Genomic DNA, 15,775 nt, shown 5'->3' with positions numbered 1-15,775 from the left:
GCTCTCACTCAGCTGACAAGATTACACATACTATGTTAGATTTGCGAAGAAATTCCATACTGACAAAGTGGGACAGTTTGAAATAACAGTGCTGTATGCATCCTCCAGCTTTGTAAGAGCTGCTCAAATACAGATAGTCAAAAAAGTACCTACATGTAATCTTTAAAAATATTAACAACTGTATTATAAACACAGAAATATAGTTATTCTCAGATAATTTTACATTAAATGCAAGCCTCTCAGACAGACATTTTCAGAATTAGGAAGGGCATAAAATCCACCTGAGACAGATACTAAGCATATTTGAATGCAGAGTGAAAAGCATCCTAATTTTGGACCTAGCATACAGTAGATCTCCCTCTCCCTCCAGTAGCAAAACCCCATGCTTTTGTAGAGCCTGGAAGGTTGTGATTATTTCCTACCTTTTGATAATTTTCATTGAAAGATTTTTCTGACAGCAAAAAATACTTACTACTAAAACTCACCTTACTTCTGCAGAAAATATGTTATAACTATATGTTGCCAGTATTTTTTAAGTTGCATGTGAACAGTCTGCAATTGTCATTATGTTGTATTTTCTATTTTCACCATCCCCTTTAAAAGGGACTGGAACACATCAGAAATAACTGGATTTGTTGCAATGCAAATATCTGTCGTGCTCCCTGTCTCCCCAAGAGATGCCTTCTCTGTCCTTTATAATGGATGAAAGTTTCAACAATTTTTTGCTAATCTCAGCTGGCCAGAAAACTGCTTAATGAAAACTGTCTAAGGAACTTCAAATCAGAAAGGACTTTCATGTTTAATGTGAATGCTGACTTGATTGTGTTCTCCAGCAAAGTCATGCAAATAAAGCAGCAGCAGTGGGAAGGAGTTTCCAGAACTGACAAAGTAATTGAATCTGACTAAGAAAAAAGAAATACCTTGACTCAGGGACTTCTCAAGATGGACAGACCTCTTTGATCTTCCCGGATGCGCTGAGAAGCACTCACATTAGGAACAATATTGTAAGGGGTAGGACTGTGAAGCTGCAACACTTTCAGATGCTAGCCCAACAGAGCAGCTGCATACCACAACCAGAAATCCTGAAGCAACACTCAGATCCAGGACAGGCTCTCACTTGTGCAAAGCTTACAGTGAGTGTTCCCAGGTAAAATCACATTCTCACACAAGTCTCATTGTCAATGAGTGACTAACACAGCCCAGCCTCCTCTGCCTCCACCTGATGAACCCCTACTTCATAACAGATTTATCACAATTAGTATCCAAATGCATGGCTTTGCACCATGCTCTTATTAATTGGAGTAAGTAAGAGGTAGGAAAATCCAATCTTCCCATGTAGTAACTGAATTCTCCTCAGCGTTAAACAATACTATAAAGTCCACAGATTTGCACAGATCTCTCAAACCTCCATCTGGCTCACGAGTTTATAATCAAAATATTAAACAGAACTGGCCTTACATCTGATCCTTAGGGAGTATCCCTTATAGTAACTTTCTCTCTACCCTAGTGAGTGTTCTTGCAATGTAACCCGTAGCAGTATCCATACATCCTTATCTGGATTACAGGACCAGTATTAGTCTCCACTTTCTTCATCTGACAGAAGAATTTCCTCTGAGACGTGGCATCAAATGTTTCATTTCAATTAGTGGGATTAAGCCCATCACATTGCCCTTGTCTAGCCCATCAGTTATCCTATGACAGGAAGATACCAGATTAGTCTGATGCAACTACCCCTGATAAAAACATGCTAAATTCTATCAATTACCACCACGTTCTTAATTATCCTTCCTGTCAAAAATTGTTGAGACCTTGCACACAACATGAGCAGTTCTTACAAACCTCCACCCCACCTTTACAGATGCTGCAGTTAATTTTCTCCAGCCTGAGGTTCCCACTCCCAAGCTGACAAAGACGATGAAAACTCTTGGTGTTTTAGAAAATCCTATGTTCTTTCAGTACTCCAGGGTACAGATTATTAATGCCTGCCTCCATTTCCAATCCTATCTTATCACAATAAGCAGATAATTGTTTTATTTCCATCTTTCACCACCCTTTTCATTCCCATTCAGTACCCTCCCACTACTCCCCTATTCACCATTCAGGAGCCCTACTACCACTCTCATTGAAAACCATGGCAGAACAAACCAAAAAAGATAAACCATGGTTAAGTAATAATAATTACTAGGTTGCCTGAGTTTTAATTCCCATCATTACATCCCAGCAAATTAAATGTAACTAATGCTTATCCTCACATCTTTTAACACAATTTTGAACTCTTCTGAGCTCTACTTATAATATCCAATCACTTCACACTTTGCAGAAAAAATACCTTTGATTACCAATTTCAATCTATTAGTTTTATACATATATATAAGGTATAATTTTGTGTTTTGAGGAACTGGAGAGAATGGTAGTTTAGAATTGTATAATTGTACAGCTATTTACAGTAGCTGTAAATTGTGAGAAACTAGAAAGTGAGTGCTGCTTCTTCATGGGCAATAACTGTTTTGAAAACTTAGATTGAGAATGCTGAAGAATAAAATAATTATTCTAAAGGGAAAATAATTTTAAACTTCAGAGAATAGAGCTACAGTATTGAAAACCATCATCCCCACACATGCCTGCTTTCAACAGCAACATTCAACAGCCTAAGGTCACAGACAGCCAGAGAATGGTTTTTGGTTTCATTCATTCTGCGTTTGAATGAGCTGTTACTCAAAAGAAAGCGACTCTCAGGGCAGAAGCCCGATGTTGTAGAACTTACATAAAGAGGTACTTCAGTGCAGCTCAACTCCATTGTCTCAGCACCTGGGAACAGAATAAACCAGCGGAATTATTACACAGCGAATCAGAAGGTACCGATATCACCCTATCCCATTCACATCTTCCAGAATTAGTAAAATAAAGCATAGTGAACTTATCGGACACCCAGTTGCCCAAAGTTTCCCCAGTGCGAGGAGAGCCTGGTGCAGTGATGCCGGAGGAGGGGCGGCTGGTTTCACGGACACGCTGCGTGCTTTTCACACAACGGGCACAGTAAAATAAAACAGGTCAGCAGACAGCGGATCCCGGCTGCGGAGACATTCCTAGCGGCAGCAGATGAAGTGCTGGGAATTCAGCCCTTCTTATCTCCGGAGGCAGAGAAAGGAATTTTAAATTTGACCTAGAGATGAAGTTGTAGCAACCTTTTACTCCACACCAATATCCCAAATGTCTGGTGCTGGTATTTAGAAACTTCATAGAAGTTATCCCCAAGGCAGGTTGCCTTAAATACCCTGAACAGCAAATTACTGCCACAGTAAGTCACTGGAATTACTATAATTACAGCCATCATGGCAATACTGATTTCTATTATTATATTTCAAACAAAATACATCCTCAAAATTCATACCCTAAAAATAGCATTCCTTGCAAATGAGAAAAGCGTATCAGAAGCAACTCCATGACTTTAAAACGGCAAGATTGGTTCAACAGCTACACACAAGCCTTCTTCCACTCGCTGAAAGGGGCCACAAAAAAAGAGCCTGCCTTAAGAGGAGGCTGCCTCAGCTCAGATGTGGCCTTGTTTTTACAGCTGAACAGTTTCCAAAAACAACAGGGTTGTGCAGCACTTTGCTTGTTAATGCATAGGTACAGCCTGCTATGAGTCAGACAGGATTTGAGAAGTTCTCCTCCAATAAGCTGCAAAAATTAAATGCAGAGCTTCAATCAAAAACAAAAATCACACACACACACACACACACACTTCATTTAAACCATGAAGTTTGCTAATGCTCATCTCCCAGTGCTTGAGTGCTTGTCAATTCATCTATACTCACAAGTACCTACATTTTTGCAGTTTGACTTCAGTACAATTTCAAAAGAGAAATCACTGGCCACAAGCATTTAGTCAGAGAAAAAAATGAAAAAAGAAAAAAAAAAACCTTTCATATCACAAGAAAAAGGTCTCAGGGAAACCCTAATGCAACCAACCTAGTCAGCAGCTAGACACAGACAGAAGGGTTTCTTATATTCCAAGGCAGGAGAAGGAATCCTGGAGATGACTCCAAGGTGTCTCGCTTTAACAGACGGAGACAAAGCTCTGCAGTTTCCAGCATCAGCATCCTGAACGCTGCCTTAGGAAAAGCAGCATTGGAAGCACAGCTCTGTTTGCACAGAAGAACACAGATCTACAATAGAAACTAAAAAACCATAGCATTAAGTCTTCAAGGAGTATTTAAGGTGGAGCTTCTCGCAAGTGTCACATTACAGGACAGATGAAGCACATTGACTTCTGTCCCTGACCTGTCACCAACTCACAATTACTGCCACATACATCATTTAATGGTAGGCTGAAATGAGAGGGACATGCCAGCCAGATGTTTTTGCACCATTGCTCTATAATGGTATACAAAATCCCTTCACCTGCAGTGGTCCTCCCTCTTTCAAGGAGCACATCCAAACTAAACTCCACCATCTCCTCTGTAAGAAAATATAAACACAATCAAATCATTATGCCATGCCAACAGAACTTGACCTACTCTGGATTACTTCTGACATATGACTAGCTTGAGCTCTACAGCATCAATAGATCTATGTTATACCCTTCTCCTCTGCAAAGGATGAGGAAAGCAGGTATCTATCTAGCCTAGTCTCCATACTGTGCTGCAAGCGTGCACGAAAAAGGCTTAATTTCACCATTCCTTTGAGGAATTACCATTATCACCTGTGCAATAAACTACTTTTTTATTGGCTAATACAAACACAACTCACAGGAGATATGATGCCATCCCAACTTTAGTTCCCTTCACCCTTCATTTATGTCACCCTGTGGATCATAGAATCGGAATATCCCAAGCTGGAAGGGATCCACCAGGATCGTTGAGTCCAACTCCTGGGTCCCCAAAGGACCACCCAAAAAATCAGACCATGTGTCTGACAGCATTGTCCAAACGCTTCTTGAACTCTGGCAGGCTCGGTGCTGTGACCACTGTGGATCCTCTGGGAGCTCAGTCATTCTGAAACACCAAGCTCCTAGCTCAGTATTGATCCTGAGTGGATAAACAGCCCAGAGATTTATGTCATTTGAGGCAATCAGTGTTCTCCTGTACAGCACTCAGAAAACATTGGATTCTGAACTCTGACTAGAACCACATAGAAATATGCTCAGTATTTTCAATGTGCGCTCCCCTGACAATCCAGCCTATAATGTTTTTTCCTGGAGACAAAAGCATCCCCAATGATGCCTTTTTTGCCTCCTGCAGAAGAACCAGTAACTGTCAACACCGAGCAGACAGTTCTGCTCTTCTCTCACTCTTCAGAGTGCTGGTTGTTTAAGAAAGGTTTCATACGAATGGCTCACGTCTTTCCTCTATCTGGGGCTTACTGTAACTTGGTTTGCTTGCTGGAAGCAGCTGGGAGTGGCAGGAAGAGGATGCATGTAGGGAGGAAATACTCAGCTCTGGCTACTGAGCTGCTCGTTTGCAATTTCCATTTCAGAGAGAGGGACTGAAGGGAATCCTGCCACTCACCTCATCCATACCTCCTCCAAGTGCAGCTCAGGTCCCCAAACTGCACTTTCGCCAGTAGCCAAGGACTATCACATAGACAACTGAGGAGGAATCCAACCCTGAGCAGCAAGCATGGACTCCATGTCAAGCTGGAAACAATGGATACACATCATTCCACAGAGCACAACCTCATCTGTTCCTCCAACATATGTGCTTCTGACACAGAAACTGGTGGGATGGGCACCTAACAGGCAAACAGCTCCAGTTTCAGGCATTGCCCACAAACATCAACCTCACACCTACTTCAGCAGGAAGCAGAATTCATCTACACAAACAAATACCTTTTTAGCTTCCAGGTTGATTCAGTTTAGTAGTAGATGTACTGGAAGTATTTGTTGTGGTGAGCATTTCAGCCAAGTAGAAGTAAGTATACAAGAAAGAACAAAAAAATCTTGAAAATAAAATGGTTTATCTTTTTTTTTTTTTTTTAATCTACACTGTCCATTAAATCTATTATCAAATGCTATTACTGGTCTCCTGACAAGCTCAAGTTTTATTGAAATGAACTTCAACAAGTTCTGTGGGTTTTATCAAAGTGCAAGATATATAAATAATCCCTCCTATACCTTTCTCTTGCTCTCACAATATCTAATTTATTGACTGCTAATCATGGGACTCTTACATCCTATTTCTTTCAACATCACAAATTTCAGCATTTTAAGGCATGGTTTCCCCAACTATCAAAACATGTTAAAAAGGCCAGAAGAAAATACCTGAAGTTTTTATTTTCCATCAGTATATTGACTTAACTGCATTTTAATGGAAAAGACTCCAGTTATCAAACTTCTCATTCTACATACACCAAAGAAATCGGATAAGGAAAAGAATTATCTGAATCTCGGTGGAAAGGCATTTCTGCCAGCTGACAAGGTGACCCTTCAGTCCTTCAGTTATAGCTATTTGATTGTCCTGGCACCTACTGTGTACCATCACTATTTTCCTGAACAGTAGATGACACCTGCTGATCCTACCGCAACCTGGCTTGCAACTCAGAATTTGACTTTCTCCTCTTTACTGTAAATGAAGCATTCAATGTTGGGAGAAAGATACAGAGGAGGTGACAACAGGACACATGCTCTGAAGGTTCTCTGTGATCCAGCACTGGTGTGGACTTCACTTAACTCAGGGCTCTCCTGCTGCCATGTAAGGCTCCATGGCTCAGTAGGTAGCATGGTTTGTGTAAGCATAGCAAAGTGCTATGAAGTACAAGCAGCAGTATTTCTTTCATATTTCTCTTCCATGTACCTATTCAAAGATAACAAAACACAAAGTCTTTGGACACTTCTCCCTCTTTTCTCCTTTCAGACCATCATCCCACATTTCTGTGCCACAGAGCACTACTGATAATTCATGTATTGCAATATAAGTGACTGCAGGTCAAATAAGCCTCCAGTAATACTTCATAGATGGCTTGGAATTCAGTTCTTCCTCTTTTTTCCTTTCCTTTTCTGTGTGTGTGTGTGTGTGATGCTCATATTTAAACCCACGTTTATGAACGCTGAGACTTACAGTCTTATTACTACCATCAAAACAAGCACATTAAACCTTGATTTCTGATCAAGTAGAGCAACAAGAAAGTAAGAGTGGATCCCACCCAGACCCCACTGGAAAGTAAGCAGGAATCCCTAGAATTATCATTCATGGTGCTTGAAAATGCATCATAATTTTCTAAGCAAAAAAGCCTCGTGAATTGTAAAAAGTGCAAAAAGTCTAGCAGCACAAGCATTTTAAGAGGGCTTCCACCTAGCTATCTTCCTCTGCATGGCTGTGTTACACATCACCTATATCACTGTGTTACGGTTAAGCATAATTCATTAGTGCATAGGAGGTAGGTGCTCTATCAACCCAAAAAAACAGCCTCTAAGATGGATATGAATTATTTTACATACTGTTTGCACTTTTCATATCTTAATACTTTTCAAAAACAGTGCTACTCTAGTATGGTGCTCATGGAGCAGCTAGTTTCCATTAATAATGTTCATCCCACTGCTTCTTCTCAATAAATATGGCAACTGAACCAAACTATTTTTTGACTTACGGATTCCATCAGTTACGTTATGTATACACAGGTAAAGGCTCACTTGCTGCTTCTAAAGCACCAGGAAATGCACTGTACAGAGATCAGATGTAATTTAGTACAGAACATCATTTTATGTACAGATCCTTGCTCTGAACCTGGTTAAAAGACCTTGGAAGAATTAAAAGACAGGAAAAAAGTAGAAAGCTCAAACTGTACCCATGCTAAATGTAATACTACATTCCAAAATACAAATATTTGCACCTTTGCAGCCAAGTTTTTTGACTGATCTTCCATTCTTACACCTGGCTTTCATGAAAATGTATAGCACGAGGAGGGTGGAGAGGAGACGAAGCAAAATCCTCAGCTAAAAACTTTGCAAGCATACTCTCTCTTAGTTCCTTTGAACACTATTCAAACTGAAAAGTAAAATGAACCCTTGCCTAATAAATTTATAATGAAGCTGCTTGCATTAATGTTGATTACTTCACCAAACATTAGTTGCTCTTGAAACACGTGAATAGAAGAAATGCAGCTAAACACCTTTTTAAATAGCTCTCTTTTCAACAATGGAGATGTAAAGAGTATTAAATCTTCCAAAGCTCATCTTACTTATGGCTACTGTACTCCACTCCTTCATAGAGAAAATATTTAAAGACTCTCCAAAAAACGTCACAACCTTTTACACTTTTAAGAATGATTTGGATTTTACAACAAAAACTACTCTAGAAAAGTGCCTCTCTGACAGCAGCTAGTTCCTGAAGTTGGCAAAGTTTATTCTTTATGCATTCCTGTATTAACATTCTTAATGTAGCATTTTCATTTCATCTAAAACCAAAACAGAGTTCTAGATTTTAGAAACCTTAGAAAACTTTGGTTATACATTACCAAAAGACAAAAAGAAAAACAAATGGGCCCTAAAATACAAAAACATAAAACCTGTTTGATACCATTGCCAGACATCTGTCTCACTTCCCTTACTCCTTTAATGCCAGTTTTGACATAGAAAATTGCTTTCTACTGATTTTGTTTTAATGGTTTTAGGGTTTATCACTCCCTAGGTTCTCTACTGTGAAGTCATAATACTAATTATATCATTAAAGGGTTTACACAGTGTAGTTATACTTGTACGGTTCACTTAGAAGGTAGCAGAAAAGTGGACCAGAAATGTTTGTTTTTACAAATGCCACCAAATCCGTGCCCCAACGCTACTATCAGCAATGCTTCATCATCAGTCACTCCTGGCCATCCACCGAAGTGCTAGAACTAACAAAGTTAGGGGACACATTGTGTGTACAATGATACTCCTGTAATTTCTCATCCACATTCATGAACAGCTAGAATTAACTGCCCTGAGAGCACTGCTTATTTAACTCAGGAACAGTCAGAGTACATCTCAGCCTGCTTTGGAGATACGAGACAGTCCCGCTTTCTGATTATCCCAAGGGCAGCTGCAGAGCAGAATTCAAGGTTGTCTGGGTGACCTTACCTCTATATTTTCACATTTTCAAATATGTGGAGCACTCTGTAACACTGAACATTGGCAAACTGCTTATTTAAATGTATTTCCTGGAAACTATACAATTCTCTTCCCTTTGTCCAAACTGCAAATTGAAAGTGAAAGAGATCATTGCCTGAAAATCTTAATAGGTTTATTCAAATTCACAAGCTCTGCAGAAATATTTTTCCTTCTAAAATCTTACTTCTTCCTTCATCTTTCAAAGTGTGTAGGTGAAAGCCTGAAGCTCAAACGAACAAGTTCCACTCTCCTACCAATAACAGCTGCACATAAACCAAGAACACAATTTCATTTCCAAAGCTGACAGATTTAGCTGGGAAGTCTTCTCTCTGACTTCTCCAGAATACGGCCACATGCTGAGATGAGACATAAAACTGTCATGGTACAGCTCTGTGTTTACTGACTCTTTCCCAGCCAAATTTAGTCAGCATATCGTTGCACAGACCTTTCCAGCTGCTTCCCCTGCTAAATTAGCCTTATCTCCAGCAATCGAGGTACAATTTTCTTTACTTAGTCCATATCATAACTAGTGTGCAAACAATTCTGCTAGCAAAATTTATTCACATTATTATGTGGCTAAATGTGTTGCCTGTAGGTTGTGCAAAGCACAACAAAGTACAGCCATTAAAAAGAGAGAGGGAGGGAGAGAGAAATAAATTTTTGATGTCAACAGTCATTAGATATTCTGGTATTCAAAGAAGTGGCTGCACCCTTCAGAAGGGTGACTACCCCACTTCCCAGCTCTCCTTTAACCATTAAGGTAGTTTAGCAGGACCCACTTGCTAACAGCATCCATCTTAACGATGCAGAGCCTTTGAGATACAAGTCACACAGTTCAACTAGTCAGTAGGACATCAATTAAAAAGCTGTAATTTCTGAAAAATTTCAGCAAACGGCATTGAGGAAAAATCCAAAAAGCATTCCCAAGAGGTGACAAGATGCTCTAGATACAGTATATTGATGCAGTAATACTCAAGGTACTACAGAAGAGAACTCAGGCACTAACTTTCACTGTGATAAAACTTCTGCCTGCTGTTCTAGGTAACGTGCTAGCATCTGAAACAGTTGTAGGAGGCACAGAGAATGTATGTACCTGCTCTAAGATTACCTTATCCCACCCAGTCTATAAACTGAAAATTAAGATGTTCAGGTGCCAACTGACTGACACAAGGACATGCAGAGATCTGGCTTTCAGCTGGCAAAGCCAAAAATTGGAACTGGATCTTCTGAGTCACCATATTAGTCATAGGCTGTCCTTCCTATATCCTGGTACAAATTCTTGTTCAACATGTTATTCAGATCAAAAGAACGGTGAGCCATTTTACACACCATACCCTTCCGAAGCAGCCACACAAAGGAACTATTCTTGGGGGGAAACAATAGGAACTTCTCCTGAATAACAGCAGCAGCTTCAGACCGAGAAAAAGAATACTCCTGTATGATATTACGTAACAAAATGTTGGCAGAAATGCCCAATTTACACGTCAACTGAGAAGACCAGATGAGTTTCCTGGTAGCTATTATTAACGTGATCACTTACTTTATTGCATTCAATATTCAGACATTGCTGTGAAAAAAAAGAAAAACACTAAACTACTGAGTCTTTTCACCAGATTTTGTCCTGACATTTTTTATACTAAATTTTCAGAACATAGTAGTTTTGCAACGATGTGGAAAAGTCCCTTTTAATCAAATGCCTCCTGAAGTCCTATTTCTGCAAAGCACAGCAGAGAGTAAACTATTTCTATAAAAGAAAAAGAAATAAAGTATGTCATCTGCTGGGCTTCTTATCACGTTTGTGTGTCTTATAACGATCTGTGGAAACTACCTCCATTTTTGTATACCACCAAATGCAGATGTAGGAGTAAGTGCAAAAGAATGCAGAAGGTTTTCAGAGACTTCTTTTTTTTTCATAAGAGCCACCGTTCAGGTTGAAAATATATGCAGTTCTAAGCTGCACACACCAGTGCCATAGAACAAAAAAGACTGCATAAAAGCATTTCTAAATCTGTTTCTAGGAATGTTATTGTTAGAATAGCTTTTAATTCTTTTATTTAGTTAGTTAAAACAGTTTAAAAAAACTCCTTTGCTCCTGCTCAGAGAGGCTAAGGCTTTCATCTTTAAAACAAGACACCTCGTTAGGGACAAGAGCTGAGAAAAAACAGCGGCTCTTCAGGCAAAATAAGGAATAAACAGAAATATAGATATAGGTGTTATAGATACAGTTATAGCTATTGATAGTATAGACATAGATGTTATAGATACAGTTATTGCTATGGATAATATAGGTGTTATAGATACAGTTATAGATATGGATATCGTTACGGATATAGCTTTGTATATAGTTACAGACACAGGCAGAGCTACAGATACAGTTAAAGTTAGCTATAGTTACGGGTATAAAAGCACCTCCGTCTGCCCCCCTGGGACTTCAGCAGCCCCCCCTTTCCCACGGCACCGTCCCGCGGCTCCGGCACCGCGTCCCGGCCGCCAAACGCCGTCGCACCGGGGGGCTGCCGGGGTTCGCCGCTCGGCAGGTGCCGCAGGGGGGCTGCCGGCCCCGTCCCAGGGCTGCTGCCCCCCCTTCTCGGCCTTACCTGCCCGCGGGGAGAGGGAAGGAAGCTCCGAGCAGGGAAGGGATGCCGATGCCGATGCCGATGCCGGTGCCCAGCCGCGCCCCGCGCGCACCGCCCAGTCGGGGACGAGCCCTGCGCGGCCCCTGGGCGGCCCCTGGGCGGCTCTCGGAGCGCAGCGCTGCCCTCTGCCGGCCTCGGAGCCCCCAGGGGCCCTGGCCCGGCCCGTGGGACCCTGCCTCCCGCCCAGGGTTCGTGGTCTGAGCTGTGCTCGGAAAGGGGGCGGCGGCGCTGGCTCCCCGCTGCCTGCTCGCACAGCCCGGGCAGGGGCAGGATGGGGCGCGGAGTACCCCAGGCTTGGGCTGGGGGCAGGACCGGATCGCAGTTTTCTCGTGCAGCTTAATAATTAGTTCACGCAGGGGGACAGCGTACTGCCCGTGCAACAGCAGCAGTGTTGCACGGTGCTGTGGGGATGAAAAAAGTTCATGCAAGTGCTGTCAGTAATGCACGGGGAATTGTTTCGCTGTGAAGCATCGTCTGAAGCATCAGTTATACAAGTCCTCCGAGAGTATCACCTAAGATGAAAGTGTGCTCTTGCCGTGCTTGTTTTATATCCTGTACTCTTTTTCCACACCCAGAGGGATAATTGCAGGTCCTGACTTCTGAACTCTCCTTGGCCAAAGGCAGCAATATGAGCACAAATATAAATCAAGCAATAAACAAACAAACAAAAAACAGCAATAACAAAAAAAAAAGTGTCATGATCTGCTGTTCTTCAGAGGTAAGGAAAAAATAAATAAATAAAAGCTGGCATTTCAACAAGGAGTGGAGTAAAGGCTAAGAAAAGACAACAGTAGAAGATGGTTTGTTCCCCACGATTCACTGGGTATAGGGGGTAAGGACTCCTTTCAGAGGTCTAAAGAAAAAGTTTGACGTCAGATATGCAGTTCTACTCCTTGCTTCACTGCAGAGGGTGAAGCAAATAACCTACTTTCTCTCTCTTGTGCGCGCATACACACACACACACACACACGGAGTCTATCTCAGATCAACATTTCCATTAATTTGATTTCCATTTAAAACAAAAAACATTTAAAATGAGAATAGTAAACACATTGAACTATCAACACAGATTGGTACTGTAAAACAAACAAGCAAAAAAACATGCACAGGAAACAGCAACACAATTGAGGCTGACATCTTCCTAATCTGATGTTAGAAGGCTCACGTTTCACGTTCAAATAAAAGAAAAGATGTACCCAGGCTGGTAAATACCGTGAAAGCTCCTAGTTAGCAGCACAAAATCACCACTAGACTCAAACTTCATAATAAAAAATTCAACTTTCTCATTATTATTTTTTTTGTCATTTTACCAGATGCCCTCATTGCAATTTTAGTTCTGTAATTCACTTTCATTCACCCATCTAAATGCATGATAGTCTCAGTAGGATTTTTTAAAAGGTAATATATTTGCTGCAACAGAGCATAAATAGCGAAGATAGCCCCCTGAAAGAGACAAAGCCGCCAGTAAAATCTGGCTCATCCCTGTGTTTTAGGGACTTTCACAGCTTTACACAGTCTGTTTCCATCTTTAAAACTTGAAAGTTTTCATTTCCTTGCTCCATGTAGTTTATCACGCAAAGTTCTGCTCAGAGTACAAGGAAGCAGGAGCTTTCTGTGATGCACCTATTAAAACAAATCCACTACTGAAATTGTAAAGGTGATACATCCACTGACTACAGGTTAGCGGTGTCTGGCAGCTAACTCACAGCACCTTTTCTCTACAGCCAGCCCCCAACATACTTTACTGGAAGCATCCAGCAAGCTATCCACCTGTATATTACCCAAGAACAGAAGACGAGAATAAGTGCATTTGCAGCAGCTGTAGACCCTTAGGATTTCAACTTCAAATTTTCCTCATTGAAAAAGTTACAAAAATAACTAGTTAAGTCTTGTAATTTATTTTACATAATTTGCAACACAGCCTCATGCTAAGATACCAGCCTAGATCTCAGTTCCAGAGGAATCCTCTTGTGGATTTCCATCATGCAAACAAGCATCTAGGTAAGTTTGTCGTGTGTACATATATAGGTATGCAATATGACAAGTAGGTTTTTCTTGACTGACTCGAATATCAAAGCAAGGAAAACACACACACTTCAGAGACTGTCTTTTGATTATACTGAGCACCCTGACGTCAGAGTGACAGCCATTGCCCAGGAGATGTACATCACTAACATTTACTCATTTCTTCTTGATGTGCAGACCTATTTCTGCTGCAGTAGTAAATGTGAAAAAGAAAAAAAAAAAAAAAAAAAGGGTCAGTATTATCTGCACTTTGTAGAATTAGTATTTGAAGACAACGGCCTGCTTGAGAACAGTGACAAAGGAAACAAACTGGCACATTGCAACATTTGAATAAATGTGGGCAAGGGTTTTTGGCTGTTTTGCAATTTAAGTTCAAGGTGAACTTTTTCATTTTGCTGTATCCCATCATAGAATAACGTTCTTAATGCTAGCATTTCTACATATCAGTTATTATATGGAGCTTAAAGCAAAAAAAAAACTTCTTAAAGCCAAGAATCTTTGCCATTACTTATTAATTAATAAGAATGGAGATATTTAAATAAATGATGCCTAGAATTTAACACACATGCAACAAATAATGTTACAAAATGGAAAGCATAGTCAGAGACGCAGTTTCTGGACCTTATTGTACCACAACTACTAAATAATATCCTTCTTCTGCCTCCCAAGTAACATAGCTTGGAGAAACTTCTCCATGTGAACTTCTGATATTGTAGTATGAATAAATTCTTACAGAAATAAGAAGAATGCTGAAATAATCCTCTCCTGTAGACTTGAAGAGGTGTTAGTTGTGGTACAGTAAGATCCAGAAAGCAAAGCTACTCAAAAATAAATAAAATAAAATAATAACAATCATAATAATAATTCATTTTACATCACCTATCTTCAGAGCATGTCACAGAAACTACAAACAGCTATCTAGGCAAGGATTAAGACCAAGACATACACTCAAATACTTTTACAACACAGTGTTCTTATACATCTCTCCCTTCATTTTTAAAGGGGATTTTAAATGAGAAATTTAAACCAAAAATTAAATAGGGGGCTTCTGTTTCTTTAGTGTTACTTCTCTTTCTCAAGTGTAAAATGTGTGAGATCTTCCCTGAAAATTTGCTCTGCAGGTACAAAATTTGTGTTTTAAACACTGAAATGCAATATCCTATAAAATCCGATGTCGTTTTTTTCTGTTAAAACTTTTACTTGTTTTGCATTATTTCACTGGAGTGCATTACAGGCTCCAACCAAGGAATGCCATTGAAAGGTAGACGATGATTATCCAGGGCAACCAGAAACATTGCAACCGTAACCTGCACAAACTCTGAGCTCAAGCAGGCATGCAAATCTAAATCAAGTATTTGGCAAGAATTGCCAGTGTTACACAAGCATCATTAGAGCCATTTAAACCTTTTGTTTGTTTTTAGATGCAGAAACATGAAAGAGTCTGAAGATTAAGGATGGCTATTTGCTGGCAACACCAATGTCAAATTCACCATCCAGATGTGCTTCTGCAATCTGCAAGAGGTTGCTCCCTCTGAGCAGGGTCAAAAGATATTTTTGGAATCTATGAAGAGGTGAGTTTTATCTTAAGTATGATACGTCTCAAGCCTGCTTTAATGCGCTTAAAATTTTTCCTGGCACATTCCTGTCTTTTCTGCTCTTAGTGAACTCGAGAGATTTCAAACCTAGAACCAAAATCTCTGGCTGAAGGTTAAAATATTAGACAGTATAGATAAAGCTATTCTGCGTCAAAACCCTAGAATCTAAATGTGCAATTTGCTGCTTATAGTTGCACGTACATGGTCTGATTTACATTGTCTCAACTCCAGAATTCCATCAGTGAGTCAGCAAGAGTGACTTCCCTGTAAACTGCAACCTATTTAATTTGAGGAGGGCTGGAATAAGCACGTACCCTGGGACAGTAGCAGAAATAAATAAAAACCCTTCTATGACAGCTCACGCAATTGATCATGGAGGAATGCAACCTGGTACATACAGAGCAAGAATATTTTCATCTTCATTTATATCCAGC

General features: G+C 40.3%; 1 protein-coding gene across 8 annotated transcripts in view; it reads right to left on the bottom strand.

Annotated features, from left to right (window-relative positions):
- ARHGEF28 (Rho guanine nucleotide exchange factor 28) overlaps positions 1-11,798 on the bottom strand; it is a 126,718-nt gene extending 114,920 nt beyond the window's left edge. For 4 of the 8 annotated variants that reach the window (XM_083819013.1, XM_083819014.1, XM_083819012.1 and 1 more), the window contains exons 1-2: positions 11,683-11,796; positions 2,765-2,808 (exon numbers count right to left, since the gene is read on the bottom strand). In XM_083819013.1, coding sequence (XP_083675139.1) covers positions 2,765-2,797 — 33 coding nt within the window. In that variant the 5' untranslated portion in view covers positions 2,798-2,808; positions 11,683-11,796. Of the gene's footprint in view, positions 1-2,764; positions 2,809-3,972; positions 3,992-11,682 lie in introns of those variants that run through there. The other 4 variants (XM_083819016.1, XM_083819010.1, XM_083819011.1 and 1 more) reach the window with 4 other exon arrangements.
- Positions 11,799-15,775: the final 3,977 nt, after the last annotated feature.

Source organism: Anser anser (genome assembly GCF_964211835.1).
Source record: "Anser anser genome assembly, chromosome: Z".
In the NCBI taxonomy this organism is placed as follows: Eukaryota; Metazoa; Chordata; class Aves; order Anseriformes; family Anatidae; genus Anser; species Anser anser.
The sequence above is the reverse complement of the archived record's forward strand: the minus strand, read 5'-3'. Positions and strand labels throughout refer to the sequence as shown.